The following is a 22,095-nucleotide window of genomic DNA, read 5'->3' as shown; positions in this document are numbered from 1 at the left end:
TTGGCTACCTCCTGCAATAGAAATGTAACTTTTGGTGAGATACTCCCCAAGGGTTACATACTTCTAAAGGGATGCAGACACAGCAACTTTCCTCATTAGAACACAAAGTACATCAGCTGATTATTAATGAACCAGAATGATTCAGAATGAGTCTGCAATTAGGTGAAAAATAGAGCTACAACAACAAAAGGGGTAGGGTACAAATCTGCTGCAAAGTTTAAGTCCCTGCAATGTACATATATGCTCACAAAGAAAAACAGACCTTTCATTTTCAGATTGCTGCTTGAAAGTCTATTTTTCAGTGTGCAGGCACTGGTTTTTCCATATAGTTGTTGAACAACATACTGACATGCAGTTGTTTGTGCTGTTGACAGTGACTTGGTAGCTGCATTCATGATCACATACCACAGCAGAAAATGTAGCATGTTACTATTAAAATGAACAATGTTCCGTTAAATACAGTATAACAATGATGTCTTTGTATTGAAATTTAAAGAAGTCATCTGGAATCTAGCTAGGATTGTATTTAGGTATTTCTCTGGATAAACAAATATAGGGTGTGATCACTACATATTCAATGAAAAATCAGATTGAGGCTCTATGCATACTGGAGTTTTTTTTTTTTTTTTTAAAGCTCAAAAACAGCTGGTAATAGTGGTTTTTAATAGCATTTTAATTAGCATTTTTACAGTACGTGTAGAGAAAAAGAGCTAGAAAAAGCATTTAGAATTTAGCTTTTTTTTTTTTTTTCTCCCTGCTCGAGAAACTCTACAAAAACAATTTTTTTTCTGCTCCTAAACGCTGAAGCTTGAAAAATGCTAATAGCCTAAAATAGTGTGTATGGACACATAGGAGAACACGATTTAGCTTCTAGGAGCAGAAAACGATGCTGATAACAGCTTCTAGGAGCTTAAACAAGCGCTCGTGTGCATGGAGCCTGAAAGTCATCAGGGCTCTTTTTGATTTCAGATACATTTTTTTTAGATATAATCTGTTTCCCTAACTAGCTCATTATTTTCTATTTTGTAGTAGAATGACCTAATAAATTACCATTTCTTTGTCACTGCATGCTACACTACACCAGCAGCATGGCCATAAATTTTATGTTGGGCTACAGTACTTGAGTAATCTCAAACACAGCCATCTTTATTTTGTGTGGGAAAGTTCAGAGGTTGAATTACCTTGCTGTTTAGGATGTTTATTTAAAGTAGATAGTATTCAGCTCTGTAGAAAAGAAGTGCTGTCTCATGATATCTGAAAAGCACCCTGTTCATGTTTCAAAGCATTCTTGTGTCCAATGATTAGTGATCTATAAAAAATGATCTCACTACTTTCTAGTGAGCTTGTGAAGCCTGTAATTAAAGAAACCTTCCCTCATCACCTTTCTATATTTTGATCCTGGTTTCCTGATGCAGTTATTTTTCTGGTTATGTTTTGTTGTGTGAAATCATTCTCGTTTTTTTTTACTATTATTCTGCATACTGTAGACGTTTTGAGCTGATTCACATATATGCGTGCTAGTAGGTGAATTGGCTCCTGTCTAAATTGGCCCTAGTATGTGTATGTATGATTGTAAGTTAGGGACCTTAGATTGTACGCCCCTTGAATGTTAGGGACTGATGTGAATGTACAAGATATATGTAAAGCGCTGCGGAAATTAATGGCACTACAGAAGTACCTGAAATAAATAAATAAAAATAACTACGGAAAACACAGGAAATCCTGAGCGTTTCTGGCACCTCGTTGAAATCTCACTCCGCTCACGCAACCTTCCACCAGTGACAATGTTAAAGTGATGATACCCCAAAACACATTGCAAAATATAGTGCGATTACAAGGTGTGTTTACACCCATGCAATCCAATTTCGGAGCAGCAAAAAAAAAATGGGTTCTTGCACCTTTTTCGTGCGGGTGCAGTGCGAAATCAGCCCATAGGACATGAATAGGCTCAAATCGCACAGCAAAGAATTACATGTGATTTTAACAGGAATGCGGTGTGATTTCTGTCAAAATCGCACGCGATTTCTTGGAACGCTATAGTTTGAATCCAGCCTCAAGTTACATTTTAAATTCTGTGCACTATTGCAGCAAATTACATAGTCTGGCTGAAAAAAGGCAAAAGTCCATCCAGTTCAACCATAAAAAAAAAAAATAAAAAAATTCTAGATATAATATAAATTGCTGGAGTTAAAAGATCTGTGCGCCAGCTGAAGTCATGGTCCACCTCAAGTTAGGGGAGTGCGTCAGGCTTCCCGTCAGCCTTTCAGACTTTGCAAATTACACTGCACTCTTTTGCACTATTGTTGCGCTAAACATTTGATGTGTATGAACATGACATTGCATACATGGAAATGTATTTATTTATTTTTTTAAGTGCTTTCCCGCTGCCCTATAGCAGAAATACTGCTACAGGGCAGCAGGGGTGCGCAAAATCACGTGTGTATATATACGTGATTTTGCATTTCTGGGTAGGGGAACCCACACCACCATTTGTGACCTCGGCTGTCAATCACCGTGTCCCAGCCGGTGATTACTCGCGGGCACCCAGTGATCGCTGAGTATTACCGACGGGGGAGAGAACTGTATGTAAACAATACAGTTCTCTCCCTTCAGCTCCTGCACATTGCTTTGTATGGCTCTGCATTGATCACCTCTTATGTGAACCCCTTCCTGCCATTAGTACAGTGTCAATGCTTTTTATTAGCACTGATCACTGTATTGGTGTCACTGGGGATGTCAGTGACACCAAGTCAGTTCCCCCCAGTGTTTGAATGCCCGCCGCTGATCGCCATCATTACTTGTTAAAAAAAAAAAAATTCCAGTGTACATATACCGCCATTTTGTAAACGCTATAACTTTCATGTAAACCACTTAATTTACACGTATTGGCATTTTTTTTTAGCAAGACCATGTAGCAGAATACATTTGCCCTAAATTTATGACGAAAATATTGGTTTTTTTTTTCCTCATAATTTTTGGTCTTGTTTTGTTTATAGCGCAAAAAATAAATCAAATACCACCGAAAGAAAGCTCTATTTGTGGGGAAAATAAAGGATGTAAATTTCATTTGGGTGCAGTGTTGCATGACCGCGCAGTTGTCAGTCAAAGTAGCGCAGCGCCGTAATGCCAAAAATATAAATACTTTGCTAAAGTGAACCTGTGGTCTGGTCATATTTAGTAAACTATATGCAGTACAAACAGATTTTAACACGTTTTGGAATGTACTTTGCATTACATATTAATTCGCGTAATACTGGTTAATAAACGTGTTAATACACATTATTTTATTTATTTCACCTGTGTTTTCATGTATTTTTAAATTGGAAATTGCATCTGGCATCACACCTTTTACTGTTTTTTTATTGAATCTACTAAATCTATTTATTGCCAAGAACTATTTTTTGTTTGAAAAATCATTTGTTTTGTTTGTTTAGTTTTTTTCCCATACCATTACAGGGTATAGCAATGAGCTTAAATAAGGCCTTCAGATACACTAGCTTCTATTATATTGTAATTGGACATAGGTGTATAGACTATAATTTATTTCTTTTGCATAGTACATAAACTTGATGAACTTCTATGGATACTTGAATATAAAGGGCTGCTGTCATAAACCATTAATAGAATTGCAGGGAAAAAAAAATCATTGTTCAAATGGAACTCCATAAAAGGAAGACATACCACGAATCTTTATTACATTGATCATTGCAAGTTTAGATGATGTGTTAAAAAGATAGTGAAAGAGTTTACTCTAATCTGTTTACAGAATCAGAAAGCCAAGTAAAGATTGCTAAAGTGACAATCATTTTTTTTTTTTTTTTTTAACTTTTTAAGTTCACAATACACACAATCCTGTAATATTGGCTTTCTTCAATTAGGAATGGTACATAGGAATAATCAGTGTGGTTTTTAATGATCCTCCAGTGTTTGCCAAAAATATTTTTAATATCTGTGACCAATTGGTCCTTATGGTAAAATGCTTTACAGACCCTTTTAGGAATGTATCACTGTGGAAACTGTATGCTTTGGAACGTTGCACTTTGGGAAATTATATTTTAGTTGCCCTTAACAGGTAAATGACTTAATTTGCCAAGGGTCACAAACTTTCCCTGAGATTGTGATTTTCCTTGGTTTAATACCATTGTGTCCTATGGTACGTAGGGTAAACTACAATGGCTATTTGACATGGCTTTGTTAAGCACAGATCAGATATATTGTAAAGCTGGTTATAGTTGGAGCAATTTTTTTTCCTGCAAACACAAAGTAAGAAAATTGCTCTATTCCCCAATCAACACCGTGTTGATAGGGGAATCCCACCCTTGGAGCCATTCCCACTGGGAGAACACAGTGATTACTGCTAGTTGTGATAATGGGTGCTGGCAATAATCATAGGTAAAATCCGACAGGCTGATTGTACCTAAGTTGATCCATCAGCTTGGGTACGTTGACCCTACCCATAAAGGTTCAAATCTCAGCTGGTCTCTTCTGAACCGGTTGACATTTTAAACCATCTATGGCCGGATTAAGACGATATGAGAGTACCTAGTCAGAAGCAAACATATTTATAGAGAGCCTGTTCTCCTCTAATAAAACAATCCAAACAGGTTACAATTAGGTTTTACTGTAATATAAAATGTACAGCCACCAAAAAGATGATTTTTCAGAAAAATATATTTTTATCAAGCAATATTTTTAGATATACAATCATGATATGTGAGTACCAATGGAACTAAACAAAAACTGGTTTAAATATTTTATTTGCTTATTGAAAAATGAATTGGTTTGCAGGTCCAAGTGTTGCTTGTTTTAAATATTTCCCTCTTTCACTTTGATATAGAAAACCTCTTGTTTCTCTATAGAAATTTTTTTTTGCTTCCTGAGTTTCAAAAATGTAAATAAAGTATTAATGTATTTTGTTTTTTTCCTATGGAAAATGAAAAAGCAGTTTGCTAATTTTCGTATTCCATGCTTTTTTGTTAAGGATTTGGAGTTTCATGGAGTGATGAGATTTTACTTCCAAGACAAAGCTGCAGGAAATTTTGCAACAAAATGCATCAGAGTCTCCAGTACAGCCACAACACAGGATGTCATAGAAACTCTGGCTGAAAAGTTCCGTCCAGATATGAGGATGTTGTCATCTCCTCGATATTCTTTATATGAGGTTCATGTGAGCGGAGGTCAGTCGTTATTACAGAATGTTGTTGTTGTGTGGTTTTCTTTTTTTTTTTTTTTTTCCTTCTTGATGATAATGCTTGTATACCTGTTTTATGTATTTGCATAGAAGTTCACAGCTTGATCACAACAGCATTGGTAGAACAAACCGCAATCAAGCACCCATGTTGCTATTTGCTTTACATAAGAGATGACTCCATAGTATTTACCAGGGACAGTGTGTTTCCAGTCTGATCATACATTCAACATGTACATTACAATGTTTGTTTTATTTATAGCATGGGAAGAACAGGAAATTCCCTGTTACACACTTCCTGTGCCTGGTGTTAAGAACACTGGAGGAGATTTTGGTTTCATAAAGTTAGCCCTTATCCTTGGGCTTACCTAATAATCTGCCACTGTATTTAAGTTTTAGGCAATGTAACATCTTAAAGTGTTACTAAACCCAGGACCTTGCATTCACTATATCTGGTCTCCCACAGTACATAGAACATGGAAGTACAATTATGTTAGTAAATATAAACTTTTAAATAGCTTTTCTCATCACCAGTTAGAGCAGTGACTTCTGTCAGTGTCCAGCTGAGCACTAGTTAAAACTTGTAGGCGGAGTTTTCATTTTTTTCTAGGGGGATGCAGAACCCCTGACCTCTGTCTGAACAGTGCTGATTGGCCTTGTGCTGAGCACATGCATTCTCCAAAGCAAAAAAAAAACAAACTCTCTAGCAATACACACCAAACTGAGCATGTGCAGAGTGATTCCACATAATATGTCTTATCAGATGACTAAGAGGGGGACACTGGAAGAAGGGTAGGATCAGAGAAGTCAGGATCAAACAGCCTTTTTCACAATGCAGAGGATTAACCTGTTAAGGTTCCACAGTGAGTATAACAAGAATGCTTTACTGCATGTACAGACTGATTTTACTGTTGTGGGTTTAGTAACACTTTTAACATCTAAGATCCAGTTTATTTTTCATGTATAGTTAAAGGTTTGAAGTGTTTCTAAGTGAATAATAATTCAAAATGACCCCTGCCATTCCTTTTTGCTATTTTTACAGTACCTGTCTGTAGAGGCTGTTGTGTGATCTTTATTGATTTCCTAAGTCACAGCTGTCTAGAAATCCCTAAGCAGCAGTTATGAATGTGAAGTTGAATAACATACAGACTTTTCACAAGTCTGATCTGCAGAGCCTAGCTACAGAAGGTATTTGTTGATTGCCTAGAAAAATTTATGGTTTTCTATTGGCTAAATCCTTGTTTATATCTACATGTATCCCAGCCCACAATTATGTGACTCTGATTGGGAATGGAGTTCCACCCATAGGAGTGATCGCTAAAATCACAAAAGTTAAGTGGGCTTTCCGAGATTACAGTGTTTTCTTTAGAACCTTAGCAGTTCACCTATTGAATTATTGTGTTTTCTTTGCCCTTAATTATTTTTTTTTTTTTAACTTGTATTTTAATATTTTGAAGAAGAAAGAAGACTTGATGTTGATGAAAAGCCACTAGTGGTTCAGCTAAACTGGAACAAAGATGACAGGGAAGGACGGTTTGTGCTCAAGAATGAAAATGACATTCTTCCACCAAAGGTACCGATCTTTCATGGAGTATTTTTATGTTTGTTAACCGGTTAATTAATATTGCTAATTAAACAATTGATCTAGTTCATATAGCTGTGGCTTTCAGGCATCATTACCACTACTGGCATCTCCAGTAGGCTTCTCCAACTTAATGGAATCATGCTGGGTATGGAAAAATATTAAAATGCTGGCTGTAAAGGCTAAAGGTTTTTTACCTTCATGCATTCTATGCATAAAGGTTATAAACCTTCTGTGTGCTGTTCCTCCCCGCAGCTGCCCTCTTATACCTGAGCGCCCTCTCGATCCAGCGATGTTCATGGGAGCCTCGGCTTTCCCCAGGTGTCTCTCTCTTCATTGGCTGAGACACAGCAGTGGGAGCCATTGAGGAGAGAGTGGGGGTGTGGGGCCGAGCTGCGGCTCTCTGTGTCTTATGGACGCATAGAGTGAGACTTGGAAGTGAGCACGCTCAAGTGCCCCCATAGCAAGTGGCTTGCTATTGGGGGCACTGGTCAGGGTGGAGGAGCTAGGAGCACCAGTGGGGGACCCAAGAACAGGAGTATCGGAGCTGCTTTCTGCAAAAACACTGCACAGAGCAGGTGAGAATAACATGCTATTGGAAAAAAAAATCAAACCTTTAATATAACTTTAAGTAACTTGCACAATTACCAAGTCTGATAAACATTCTGTGAATAAGCCATTTTTGTGGTCCTTTTATTGATCAGTTTTATCACACAGTCATGGTTTGCTTCCATTTAATATCCATATCTGATTTTGGCAGAATGTGCAATCAAATCTGTTTAAGAAGCTTGATATGTGAATCTGAGCCCCTAATGAAGGGAAGTGGAAAACCTTAATGCAAATATTCATATCCAAAAAAAAATTTTGTTTATTAACAATCTTTAAGGTTAGGAACGCTTGCAAAATCATACACCATCCCAACACTTAAAGAAACGAGCTGCCCTTTAAGCAGACACATGGTGGTGCCATTGATTTTTCATTATTGGTTTTAAAAAGGGTCAAATATTTATTTTGTGCATTTTTCACATGTAGGGCAGCCTATTGAAATGAATGGGTGTAGTTCCAGGTGCTTTCTAAATATGTATGTGAAGTATTTATACTTGAGAAATAAATATGCATAGAAAAAGCACTTCCTCTTTGTGTGGTGCTTCTCAATTGTAGCGCCTAAAGGTGCCCATAGACATTTGATGAGTCCTATGGTTGGCATGCATTTCAGTTAAATGTTTGTGCTATTTACAGAAGTATGATAACAGGTCATCTGGGACAGAAGTGACTGTATACATTGGAAAACTTTGTCCCTATTGTTTTGCCCCTGAGGGACCAGCACCAGAGGTGTCTACAGCTCTCTTCTCCAGATGCTGTTTAAAGCCTAAACATAAATTGTTGCCCAATTGACATTAGCCAGCAGTGATGTCTAAATAATCCAGCTCCCTTTTTAGTATCTATGGTCATCTTTTCTGTTCATTTCTATGAACAAAAGTCTCCCATTTTTGATCTCCTAGAAGGGGAGGACAAGCATCACAGGTACTTGGAAGTATTCATTGTCACACAGAGGGTTTTCAATTTGTTGAAAGCTTCAGTATGAGTCAGTGTGATCCTTTCCTCTGCTGTGTACCAGATGATGAAAGGATCCGAGTATCATGTATTTTTTTTTTTTCTACAGTACAATATAATTTCCTTTTCTCAGTTGTCCTCTCTTCAAACTCTTTCCTTCACCCCTCTTCTCCATCCCACAATCTGTATATATCACCCTCACTTCTGTCCTCCCCTTTTTTCGCTGCATTAACCATCTCCTCCTAATTCTAAACCCACATGCTTATAAAACTGCCAGGATGCTGAGGCATTTTCCCTCATATAAATCGCACTCTCATATTAGCTCACCCTTTTGCTTCTGTTAACCTCTGGGGACATATCTCCAAACCCTGGGCCTCCTTTATTTACCTGTAACCAATGCATCCATCACCCCGCACCCACTGGCAGCAGCCGCAATTCACACAATTTAGTTTTCATTCCTCTTCTACCCAAAAACCAGTTTACCCTTCTCCTGTGCCCTCAGTAGTCGCAAGGGAGATGAGGTGGAATCCTCCTATCCCCACAGAGCACCTTTCAGGTTCTTCACTCTTCTCCCTCTATGTCCCTCTCATAGTTTGAAGCTCACTGTGTTATGTCTATTTTCTCCATATTCTTTAAGAATTGCTGTCAATCTTGCCCTCCGCCCTGAATGAGCTCGCCCCGCTCACTACACACAGAATCAGGACTGGACATCCACAACCCTGGCAAACAGGCAATACCAGAAGTCTAAAAAAAATTTAACTGTGTTCTTGAGCGTGACAAAGATATCTGATAACTGATATTTCCTGTTAATATTGTAACTGGGATAATGTGTGCTAGCCGGGTGGAAGGTTTTGTGCAGTGTGCCACATGTATGCAGCAATGGAGCAACAGCTCCAGGATGGATACCGCTGCGGCAGATGTGAGCGGGTTGCACTTCTGGAAACTCACGTTAGAGATCTGGAGGAGAAAGTTGCAACACTGGGCCGAACCGACAACCTTGAAAGGGGTCTTCTGCTAAGGTAAAAGGTAGCTAATGGGATTTATGTGGAGGGCGGATCAGGATTATCGGGTAGGAAGATGGGTTACTGTAACAAGAGGGAGTGGTAGGGGATCACAGAACAGGAAGGCCGGCCCTAGGTTTGTGCACCCAAACAGATTTGCCAAGTTGGTTGAAGATGTGGGGGTAGCAAGCTCAGGGATGGCAGCCGTGGATGTCAGTGCTATCCCTAACAGCCGGGAGGCCAGACCATCTGGGAGGGGTGGTGAGGGTAGTTCAGGAAGGCCTAGACAGCTGGTGGTAATCTATAATCAGAAGGACTGATAAAATAATTTGTCGTCTGGATCACCTCAACCGAATGGTTTGTGGCCTCCCTGATGCCAGGGTTCGGCATGTGGTGGACCGGGTTGATAAATTACTGGGAGATGCTGGGCATGACCCAGCTGTCTTGGTCCATGTTGGAACCAATGACAGAATACATGGAAGGTGGAGGCTCCTTGACAATCAATTTAAAGAACAGGCTGCAAGTTGAAGGGAAGGACCTCCAAGGTGATATTCTCTGAAATATTAACTGTGCCATGGTCAACTCAGGAAAGACGGGTAGATTAGAGAACTCAATGCATGGCTGAAGACCTGGTGTAAGAGGGAAGGATTTCGGTTTCTGGAGCATTGGGCTGACTTTTTATTGGGGTGCAACCTATATGCTAGAGATGGTTTGCACCTAAATGGAAGGGGGTCTGCTGTCCTGGGGGAGAGGTTTATGGGAAGGCTGGAGGAGTATTTAAACTAAGATCAAGGGGGGGAGGGAATATTCAATTATAACGCGGTAGACAGATCATACAGGGGTCAGTACTTATTGGTGGGTGGAATGGGGGAAGGCTAGGGCAGATAAGAAGGTTCCCATGTTACAAACAACCAGTGGAATTGGTACCATTTGTATGAAAATAAAAAATACGCGTGAACAAGGTGTCAAGGCATTGCAGTGTTTGTTCACCTATGCCAGAAGTCTGCCAAGCAAAATAGGTGAGTTGGAAGCTTTGGTACATGTAGAGAAGTATGATTTAATTGGTATTGCTGAATCTTGGCTTCATTCTTTACATTACTGGGCCATTAATATTCCTGGCTATGTTCTCTTTCAGAGAGACAGGGTAAATAAGAAAGGTGGTGGTGTCTGTTTCTATGTTTGAAGTGATCTCAGAGCGAGTGTGAAAGAGGACCTAGTTGATGAAGAGTGTGATGAGGCTGAAGCATTATGGGTGGAATTTGCACATGGGGGTGTGTACTACAAAGGTAATTATTGGAGTTTGTTATAGGCCTCCCAGTGTTAATGAGGAGTTGGTGTCACGTACCTTACTTGTTAGCCTGATGGCGGAGGAAGGCCTCTTGTACAGCTCCAGTTCGAGGGCCACTGCAGGTGGAACAGCAACCACAAGAGCACGGCAGGGTATGAGGGCCTGGTCAACCCTGTAGTCTGTGTGGAAATTGCTGGCACTTGGCTGGACTGGATGGCAGCAGAGCAGGCAGGCAGCAGATGTCACAGCAGGCCGACTGGTAGCAGGGCAGGCAATGCAATGAAGCAGGCTGGTAGCAGACTATATGCAGGGTTAGACAAGCCAGGTTGGTAACAGATAAGCAGATCAGGCATGAACAGTGGGCAGAAGAATAGTCCGGTCACAAGCCAGGGTCAGTGATGGTGGGAGCAGATCAAGCAGAGTCAGAAGGCAGAGGCGGAGTCCAAGAAAAAAGCTTGGGTCAATCACAGGTAATCACTCACTGGAATACAGGAGGGGAAGCTGCAGATCAGACAGCACAGGCTAATAGTGCTGCTGGGTTTAAATAGTCAGATTGGCGCCAACATTATCAACAGGCTGTGGTGCGCGTACGCATGCAAATGCACACGACTATGTGCAGCAGAACGGGCCCTCGCACATCTGTGCTTGCGCCGCCTTGCACTATGGCGAGCATCTTCCTGACAGGTGGAGACTTGGCTCCTTGCACAGATTGAAAGGGCTGCAAGGGCTGGGACACTGATAAGGGGGGACTGAACTACCTGGAAATTGACTGCAGGAACAGTTAAAAGTCAAAAATGTATAAACCTACTACAGGACAGTTTTATGGTACAGTTCATAGAGGCCCCAACTAGGAATGATGCTCTGCTGGACCTGGTAATCTGAACCCATGCAGAGCTTATTATGAATGTCCATATAAAAGAACATCTGGGTAGCAGTGACCATAACATGATTTCATTGATTGTTAGCTGTAAACATCAAGCACATAAGGGAAAAATAAAAATGCTCAATTTTAAGAGAGCTAATTTCCCAAAGCTGAGAGCTGCTCTCCAAGGCTTAAACTGGGAAGGAATATTGGCATCAATGAACACAACACAGAAATGGGAGTTCTTCAAACAGACTGTATGTGAACACACTGCAAAATATATTCCCATGGGCAACAAGTTTAAAAGGCTAAAAATCAAATCTATGTGGCTTATGGCCAAAGTTTAAAAAAAAACTATACATAATAAGAAAAGAGCTTTTATTCAGTATAAAAATGAAGGAACACTATCATCGTTTAAACATTACAAAGAATATAACAGAATATGCAAAAAGGAAACAAAGGCCGCAAAAATTGAAAACGGACGACAGATTGCAAAAGATAGCAAGACCAACCCCAAAAAATTCTTCAAATATATTAATTGTAAAAAGATCTGGCCTGAGCATATAGGCCCTTTGCAAAATAAGTGAGTGACTGGAGACAAAGAGAAGGCAAATTTATTTAATAATTTAATACCTTCTTCAGCTCTGTGTATACAAAGGAGCATGGGGGAGCTCTTGTCCATAATGAGCATGGTATTGACACAGCTCCAGATGATCCACATTGGCTCACAATTGATATGATCCAAAAATATTTAGACAGAATAAAGGTGAATAAAGCACCTGGACCGGATGGCATACACCCACGGGTCCTTAAAGAATTGAGCTGTGTCATTTCAAAGCCATTGTTTTAATTTTCAGGGACTCTTTAATGACTGACATAGTACCACTGGATTGGCGTAAAGCCAATGTGGTGCCAATATTTAAAAAGGGGTCAAAATCTTTACCAAGTAATTATAGATCTGTTACTTTAACTTCTATAGTGGTGAAGATTCTGGAGAGAGTAACAAAACACCACATAGATAAGTTCTTGCTGGAAAAAAATATTTTAAGCAACGGACAGCATGGATTCATGAAAGACAGAAGTTGTCAAACAAATCTGATTTCTTTTTATGAGGAGGTGAGCAAAACCTTGGACAGTGGGGTGGCGGTGGAAGTGGGTATACTTTGATTTTGCAAAAGCATTTGACACCGTTCCCCCCCCCCCCCCCACACGGCTAATGTGTAAGGTAAAGTCTACGGGCTTGGAAATATAAGTATGTAAATGGATAGATAACTGGCTAAAAGATCGTATTCAAAGAGTAGTGGTTAATGATTCATAATCTGCATGGTCTAGGGTTATTAGTGGTGTACCCCAAGGTTCAGTGTTGGGACCCTTACTCTTTAATATATTTATAAACGATATAGGGTCTGGGATTAAAAAATACCATTTCAGTCTTTGCAGATGACACCAAGCTGTGCAGTGGAATAACGTCCTTACGGGATGTCTTCAACTTACAAGCTGACCTCAATGCACTGTTTAATTGGGCAACTGTGTGGTAAATGAGGTTTAATGTTGATAAATGTAAGGTTATGCACTTGGGGGCTAAGAATATGCATGCATCATACATAGTAGGGGGAGTACAACTGGGGGAATCAATGGTGGATCTGGGAGTTCTGGTAGATCACAAGCTTAATAATGGCATGCAATGCCAAGTGTATTAAAAGATGTATAGACTCCAGAGAGAGAGAGATCATGTTTTCCCTGTACAAATCGTTAGTAAGACCTCATCTGGAATATGCAGTTCAGTTTTGGGCACCAATTCACAAAAAGAACATTGAGTAACTGGAGAAAGTACAGAGAAGGGCTACCAAACTGACAAGAGGCATGGAGGAGCTCAGAAATGAGGAAAGATTAGAGGAACTGAATTTTTTCTCAGTTGAGAAGAGGAGATTAAAGAGGAATATGATCAACATGTATAAATACATCAGTGGTTCATATAGTGAACTCGGTGTAGAGCTATTCACCCTGAGGTCATCAGAGGACAAAGGGGGCACTCTTTACGTCTGGAGGAAAAGAATCTCCAAACATGGAAAGGTTTCTTCACAGTGAAGCTGTGAAAATGTGGAATAGACTCCCTCAAGAGTTGGTTCTGTCCAGCTCAGTGGATTGCTTTAAAAAAGGCATGGATTCTTTCTTATATACACAGAATATAACTGGATACTAACATTTTATAGGTAAAGTTGATCCAGGGAATATCCGATTGCCTCTCGGGGGTTTTGTTGGGCCTTTTTTTGCCTTCCTCTGAATCAACTGTGGGTACAGGATTATAATTTTTTTTTTAATGGTTGAACAGGATGGACCTTTGTCTTTTTAGCCAGACTAACTATGTAAATATATCAACCAATATAAAACTACCCTCCAAAATTAAAATTCAAGCCTCCACACGGCCAAGCAGGCCTATTTGTTCACTCCCATTAACACCTTCTCATCCAGAAACTGTCAACTCTTTTCTACCTTCAACTCTCTACTTCGTCCTCCACTGCCTCTCCCACTAACTCACTGCCCAGGAGATTGCTAATCACTTAAAAAATCAGATCACTACAATTTGTGATGAAATCCCCACTCTACAGATAGCTCCCCCAATTTAAAGCCCCATGTCCACAGGTACACTCAACACTACGCTTATTCAATCCTGCTACTGCAGATGAGCTTGCTAAACTTCTTTCTAAAACCTACCTAACCACTTGTCCCCTGGACACTATTCCCTCTCAAATAGTGAGGTCACCCACTGGCTCTATCCTACAATCTTACTCAATCTCTCCCTCTCTTCTTGCATATTCCCCAACACTCCAAAACATGCACTAGTCAACCCCAATACTTAAAAAGCCTTCCTTGGACCCCACAAATCTTAACTTACTCCCCATCTCCTTGCTCCCCTTTTCCTCCAAACTCTTTGAACGCCTGGTCTTCAACCACCTAATTAAGAATAACCTTCTTGATCCCCATCAGTCTGGATTTTGCCCTCCACACTATACAGAAACTAACAGCAAAAACCAATGGACACTATTATGTACTCCTACTTATCGACCTTTCGTTTGCCTTTTATACTGTTGATCACCCCCTCATCCTACCTATCCCACCGCACCTTCAGTGTCACTCATTCTACTTCCTCCTCTCTTCTTCCTTTCTCCGTTGGGGTCCTCCAAGGTTCTGTCAGCTGTTGGCCTCCCATGGCTTTCAGTATCATTTTTACGCTGATGACACCCAGATCTATCTCTCTACTCCTCATCTCACAACATCAGTCTCATGCATCACTAACTTACTGACTGACATTTCAGTCTAGATTGTAACTGTAATGTCTACCTTCATTTTGTAAAGCGCTGCACAAACTGCTGGTGCTATATAAATCCTGTATGATTATAATAATGTCACACCACTTCCTCAAACTCAATCTATTCAAAACTAAGCTCCTAATATTTCCTCTCCCACATGCCCCTTCCTTCTTCTGGCTTCTCTGTCAACATAAATGGCACAATCATCAGCCCGCCCCTGCATACCAGGGTGCTAGGTGTAATCCTGGACTCCCTTTCCAAAGCTTGCCGACTCAACCTACGCAACATCTCCAGAATAGGCCACTTCCTAACCAAGGACACCACAAAACTCCTAATTTACTCTCAGGTTATCTTTCACCTTGACTACTGCAACTCCTCCTAATTGGCTTACTTTTACATAAGCTATCCTCTCTCCAGTTTATCATGAATGCTGCTGCCAGGCTCTTCCACCTTACCAGCCATTCAGTGTTCAATCCCTGCACTTGCTGCCACTCACAGTTATTACCTTTTGTACCACTTGACCCTCCCCTTTTAGATTGTAAGCTGTAATGAATAGGGCCCTCTGATTCCTCCTGTATTGAATTGTATTGTAACTGTACTGCCTGCCCTCATGTTGTAAAGCTCCGCGTAATAACGGTGCCCAGTGGGTGACTTAACAAAAAGTAAAGACAGAGAAATACATGAGTGTACTAAAAATGTAATTGGAGGAGTACCATGTATTTGTCAGATGAGGATTGCAGCAGGTCCCTGCCCTCGTTCGACTTGTGCCAGCATAAGTAGATAACCCCTACTTGTTTTCATGCAGATGTATGCTTGTCTTTTGGGAAATGTTAAAGGGAACCTTTTTAGTAAGTTGTCTTTTGAAAAGTTGTCTTTTGAAAATTTTGTTCACCGGACTGGCCTTCTGATCTTCTGGCTTCAATACTTAGACTAGACAGATATCCTCTCACTTCCTGTTAAGACTACAAGGAAGGCTACAGGACAGAAAATGAAATCTCCCTAACAAGATGGACATGGAAAAACAAAACTTTTTTATCAATGATTTATTTATTTATTTTTGCTGAAAGCTTAGTTTTACTTAAAAAAGTAAATGTTCTAAAATGTAAACATCACATTAAACTTTCAGTTATAAATACAGGTTTTCTGCTAAAGTAACAAGCTTATGTGAAGCAATATAGAACAATACATTTTTTACTTAGTCCTGTTCCTGGCCACTTGCTAACTAGTTGGCTTTATCCAGATATGAGGTTTGCTGAAATACCTCACACACTATTTGATTTTCACAGATGCTCTGTGTACCATTCTTTTCTGGAGTTCTTTACTGGTTGACCTAGATGGACTTCTTGATTTTAGCCTGACTAACTATGTAAATATGCTACCCTCCATTGCAACTCCTGATAGGCATGCAGAATACTGTCTGAGTAACATGGGCACTGGATGTGTTAATTCTTCCTGCTGCCATCTGTACAAGATTTTGAAAGGTTACCATTTGATAAATGAGACTGTCTCTCTTTTCTTCAGTCTAGTTGTTAAAGTCAGCAGGTGACTGTAAACACAGGCTAACGACACTCAAAATGCCAGCTGTGAAAACCGTGTTTGCCCTAAACTGTAGAAGTTATAACTTGGTACAATGCTGCACTATTTTAGGAAAGCTTTCCGAAGTATATTAACTTACAGCAAACTTATGCCATAAAAATTAGTTTTCACTAATAAAAACGTTGAATTTTCCAAAAGGACTATTTACAGTATATGGGATGGATTGTGGCAGGTTACAATGACATAGTCAGTTGTTTTCACAATTAAAAATATGCTCAGTAAAGTCTGAGAAGTGACCAATCAGCGGTCAGGTGATCACTCAGTTCTTGGACTTGGCCTTGAGCCAGAGGGGGGGCAGCTGCAGCATTGGATACATGCTGCAGCCATATAGGTGAGTATGTATGTTTGTTTATTTGTAATTCTGCACTTCTTTTAAAAGCTGGTTGAAAGTGGTAGAACATTGTCTGCTGACATCTTTAGTGTAGTAAAATAAAGTTAAAAAAAAATAAAAGACGGGATTTTTAATTTTTTTTACTTTTTTGTCTGTAGTTTATTCATAGAACCCATGCCTTGTAAAGGTCTCATGCCTTTTGCTGAGCTTTAAATGCTGGAACATATGCTTATGCAGTTAGAAATGACCATGCACAGATGAGATGAGACATGCATGTGCATATGAGGTCTTCCTCAAACCATTACCATCACATCCTACTTTCCTGAAGAAAAATAGATAGGTTAAACCATCATGGTATATGGAGCTTTGTCTTTTTTTTCTTTATTCTATTGATGCTGCTGGATTAATAGCAATGAGACATTTTCACTGACTAAAACTGGTAGTATTTATTTACTGGTATTCTAGGTTGTGTTTAGTACTGGTTCTTTATTTCATTTCTCTAATAAAGACAACAAGCTTCAGCAGCTAAAATGAATGTTTGATTTGCTGATTTAATTCAGGTTTTTTCATAGAGTGACACTTTTACATTCACTTGTGATTTGCAAACTTTTGCTTAGACTATATGTAAGGTGGTCTTTTATTTCTTGACACCAGAAAGCTCAGACTAATGGACCTGAGAAACAGGAAAAAGAGGGAGTAATACAGAATTTCAAGAGAACACTTTCCAAAAAGGAAAAGAAAGAGAAGAAAAGACGTGAAAAAGAGGCAATAAAGCTGGCAACAGATAGAGACGATGGACTTCAACTGCATGACGACACGTATGTGTTTATTAATTTCTCATATAATAATTTAAAAAATCATTGAATTGCTGCCCCTTCCATCTTATAAGGCTTCAATAGGTCAGTGATGTCCCCTGTCAGTTTTTGGTCAATAGCAAGGCATTGCCAGAGATGGGGCCAGGTTCTTGACCAAGGAAGGTGAGTTGAAATTTGAATAACCCCAGGATTCAGGACATCTAGGGTGCAGAATAGGACAGCTAACATGCTTTGCACTTGGAGGTGATTGCTATGTGGTGCCAACAGTGGTTTAGGTAATTTTTAAACATTAGACTTTAGGAAAAAGGGGCTATATACAGGTTAAAAAAATTCTCATTGTTTCAGTTACAGTAAACCTGAAATCCTCCTGATTTCCATTTTCCTACTGAATAGGATGTAAAAAAACCTGACTTATTTTTTTCTTTCTAATGTTTGTAATATACATAGCACTGCATAGGATTATTGCTTGTAAATTCTTGGTCTCCTTAGTTCCTTACATTCCTAATCTTTTTATTATGCTTTTACATTCAATTTTTGTAAAACCAAGTCCATTGTGAGGTAGCCGTTTTATACTGATTTTGTTCTAGAACAAATATAGGCAGAAGTCAAAACATAATGTGAAAATGTGCCCCAAATGTGAGCAGGTCAGTAATTTCCAGGCCAGCACACATTAATTTGCAATTTCAGCTGTGATGTGCAGACTCTGCAAGTAGATTTCAACTTCACCACATTTGTTTATGTAATTATAGCCATATTAGTTCACTTGCAAGACAACTGGGTACTGTCTATGATACTTGATTTGCACTAATATTTATGTTTTCAGGACAAGCTTTTGGGGTGTTCCGTTTTTGTGGTCCAGTACTGCTTAGACCAAGAAAATGCAAACACCCTGAAAGCTCATCCTGAAAATTTAAATGTTGTTGCAAATTAGGTATCACTGACAATACTCTACAGCTGTGGTATTTATTTTTTTTTAACCTCCATTACTTGAAGCTGAAAGGAGATAAACTCCTGCCTGCTGGTGGGAAGATGCTAAACAGAAACCTCCAGCTGACAGGTCAGACAGAAGCCATACAAATACCATCCTTTGACCCTTGTCACCACTGTTATTCTTTGGCCAGTGTCATGAAGGTTTCTCAAGTGATGGCATTTGTAGTGGTTTCCAAACAGTCATTTGCCTGGAATGCAGTTGGATGGTTTTGGCATAAAGCCTGTGTTGTTTGTTTATCCTTAATTGTTTCTTGACATGCACTGATATAAGAGTAAGCTTCACTGAACAGGGACATTAACGATAGGTCTTTCACATATTTACTATAGCTAAGAGAACATTTCCTTTTTTGGGTGGGGATGAGGGAGGACTTCGTAACATATTGTCGAATGTATTTTACTATATACTTCTTGTAATCTTTGCACATTACATCACCGCAAGGTCTGTGTGCAATCGACCTGACTCTTCCCAGATAAAGCTTTCACTAATATATAGATAAAAGTTAAGTGTAAGAAGCAAATAACTTTAGCCTCCATCAGTGTATCCATCAGTGGTGGTTACCTTTTGAAATATAGAAAGCTTCAAGCACAGCTTTTGACAAAGGGCACAATGGTATATGTTCTGACTGCTAGCACCTCGGTGCACTGAAAAATAGAGCTGCACCATTTTTTCAAGACCGCACACCACAACACATCACACCACAGAGATGGTTCATATCTGTGCACTGTGGTGCACCAAAATATGCAGGTGTATTGTAATGTGCTGTTTATGCACATCGCGGTGCCATTCAAATTAGGTGGCACTGCTGTGCTTTGCATTTAGTTGAGTATGTTGCTGCAATGCATGGTAAAATTCGCATTTTAACATGTGTTACTAGCCCTAATACAGAACGTAGTTAGAAGACCATCTTTACAAATATACATTTCAGTAATGCGCATTGCACTGTAATAGGCAAAGATCAGGAGGAGCTGTTCTCACACACAGAGCTGCCTCCCTGGCTGTGTGCACACAGACGCTAAACTGCTGCTATCAATGAGTCTAATTTTATAGATGATCGCTGAGGGCACTAGTAAGGAGACAGAAGGCATCATGCAGACAGAGAGCAGCACACAGAGTGCTGGCAGGCTGTGCGTTTGTCACCACTAATAAGTGTGTGTTGCAAGACATTTTGTTTTCATTTTCCACAAAAAAGTATTTTTTCATTGTATATGCATTTGTATCAAGGCACATTATCATTTATAGATTAGCATCATCATGTGTGTTTTTTTTTTTTTCTGCAAATTTAAACTGACTAAAAACTCATTCAGCTGCTAATTTGTTTACTGCGGGTAAATGTGTTGCAGGTTGCATGTGGTTGTTTGCCATGTAATGGCTCGTTCATGTGGCCGAGAGGCAGATAGTGCAGGCGGTGGATCTACTCCTCTGACCACCCACTCTAACACAGCAATGTAGCCGCTTAAGGCTGTACTCATGCTGTGGCTGCTTTGCCTAAATAGCATGTCGCATTTGGCAGGCGGTACTGCCACCACACACATGAATGAGTCATGGCATTTTGAGGTTTAAAGCAAGCAGTGAGGAGGGGACATCAACACATTGACCAATCCCCTCGCACTCATATGTTTCACGGAGTAGGTAACACACCCTGGATGAGACAGTTTTTCATTTTGCATGTCTGTGACCCCAACACATGGGGAGGGGTGGGATTTATGGTTAAGTAACTGTGCCTAATAACCAATCAGATTTTAGTGTCAGCTTGTTCAGTTAAGCTTTAAACAGGAAAGCTAGAAGCTGATTGGTTGCCATGCACAGCTGCTCCACATTCGGTCTGCTCCAGTCATAGTAAATTCTCCCTGTTTTCCCCTCAAAATTCTGCACATTGCAACCCACTTCTCAATTTCCAGTGTCTATAATAGTTTCTGTCACAACGCTACACTTTCTGTATTGCACTCTGACATCTCCTCTGCTTCCACATTATGTTCTTTGACAGCCCTCCCATGGTCTGCACTACGTTTTTTTGGCCCACACATTCAACTGTCCACATATTATTCTCTGGCAGCTTACCTCCTATTGTGTGCATTTTATGGCATTTCTCTTCATATTTTCTTTGGCTGCCACAGAGCCTATGGCAGCCCCATCTGCAATCAACACTTTCTTTTGTGCCAACCCCCCGTCCCCCTAATCTTTGCTATGTTCTTTGCAGCCGACTTCACCACACTGTTTTCTGCTCATCTATCTGCACTACATTTCCTATTCAGACATTATGTTCTTCACTATTTTTACTGTTATGGTCCACAGTATGTTTTCTGCAAGCCATTTGTCCAACCTCCAGTATATTTTCCAGTGTTTCTGCTGTTCTCTGGTGCCCTTTCTCCACAGTGCTGTAAGTTTCTGTGGTATACTTTGCCTGAACAGTTTCTTCTGTCATCTTGCTGCTACAGTGGACATTTTGCAGAAGTTAAATTTCACTTGGTATTTCCTAAATATGCAGGAGGTTTGCATGTACCAAGTCCTTGGTCTTGGCCTTCTCAGTAAGCACCACACCCTGGCAGAAGTTTGTGTCATCGATGGTTAAATGCTAAACAAACATGGTAACTGCTCCAATGTATAACTAGCTTTTAGAGGACATGTCACAGAGAAAAAAGCAAAATGTATTTCCTAGCACACTTAACCAGGTAGCCAGCAAAAAAAAAAAAAAAACGCACTAACCGTTTTTGTTGCACATTTGCAAATACAGTTAGGTCCATATATTTGGACACAGGCACAATTTTAGTTTTTTCAGGTATTTACTAAAACATATTCAAGCTACAGTTATATTGTGGATATGGGCTGAAAGTGCACACTCACAGGTTTAATTTGAGGGTATGTACATCCAAATTGGAGGAAGGGTTTAGGAATTACAGCTCTTAAGAGTAGCCATCCCCCCTTTTTCAAGGAACCAAGTAATTGGACAATTGAATCAAAAGCTTTTTCATGGCCAGGTGTGGGCTACGCCGTTATTTCTTTATCAATTAGGTAAAAGGTCTGGAGTTGATTCTTAAGTGTGGTATTTGCATTTGGAATCTATTGCTGTGAACCTACATCATGCGTTCAAAGGAGCTGTCCATGTAAGTGAAACAGGCCATTGTAAGGTTTTAAAAATGAAACAAATCCATCAGAGAGATAGCAGCAACATTAGAAGTGGCCAAATCAACAGTTTGGTACATTCCGAGGAAAGCAGAACGCACTGGTGAGCTCAGCAACATAAAAAGGCATGGATGTCCACAGAAGACAACAGTGGTGGATGATCGCAGGATCTTCTCTATGGTAAAGAAAAACCCATTCACAACATCCAGACAAGTGAAGGACACTCTCCAGGAGGTGGGCGTATCATTGTCAGTCTACAAGCACAAGAAGACTTCACGAGAGCAAATACAGAGGGTTCACCACAAGGTGCAAACCATTCATAAGCCTGAAGAATAGAAAAGCCATATTCGACTTTGCCAAAACACATTTAAGAAAAAAAAACCCAGACCAGTTCTGGAAAAGCATCCTTTGGTCGGATGAAACGAAGATTAATCTGTACCAAAATGACGGGAAGAA

At 39.9% G+C, this 22,095-nt stretch overlaps 1 protein-coding gene across 23 annotated transcripts in view; it reads left to right on the top strand.

Moving 5' to 3' along the window:
- Nucleotides 1–22,095, top strand: part of AFDN (afadin, adherens junction formation factor) — a 314,907-nt gene that overhangs the window by 70,764 nt on the left and 222,048 nt on the right. For 14 of the 23 annotated variants that reach the window (XR_016311500.1, XM_089668565.1, XM_089668564.1 and 11 more), the window contains exons 2-4: nt 4,982–5,177; nt 6,646–6,761; nt 17,368–17,531. Coding sequence is in view for 22 of the 23 variants with exons in the window: in XM_089668565.1 (XP_089524691.1) it covers nt 4,982–5,177; nt 6,646–6,761; nt 17,368–17,531 (476 nt within the window). In the remaining variant the exon portion in view is untranslated. The remainder of the gene's footprint in view (nt 1–4,981; nt 5,178–6,645; nt 6,762–17,367; nt 17,532–22,095) is intronic. The other 9 variants (XM_089668566.1, XM_089668562.1, XM_089668560.1 and 6 more) reach the window with 1 other exon arrangement.

Source organism: Staurois parvus, unplaced genomic scaffold (assembly GCF_062004578.1).
Source record: "Staurois parvus isolate SC_StPar_1 unplaced genomic scaffold, SC_StPar_1.0 ptg000059l, whole genome shotgun sequence".
In the NCBI taxonomy this organism is placed as follows: Eukaryota; Metazoa; Chordata; class Amphibia; order Anura; family Ranidae; genus Staurois; species Staurois parvus.
This window is presented reverse-complemented; position numbering and strand designations above follow the sequence as displayed.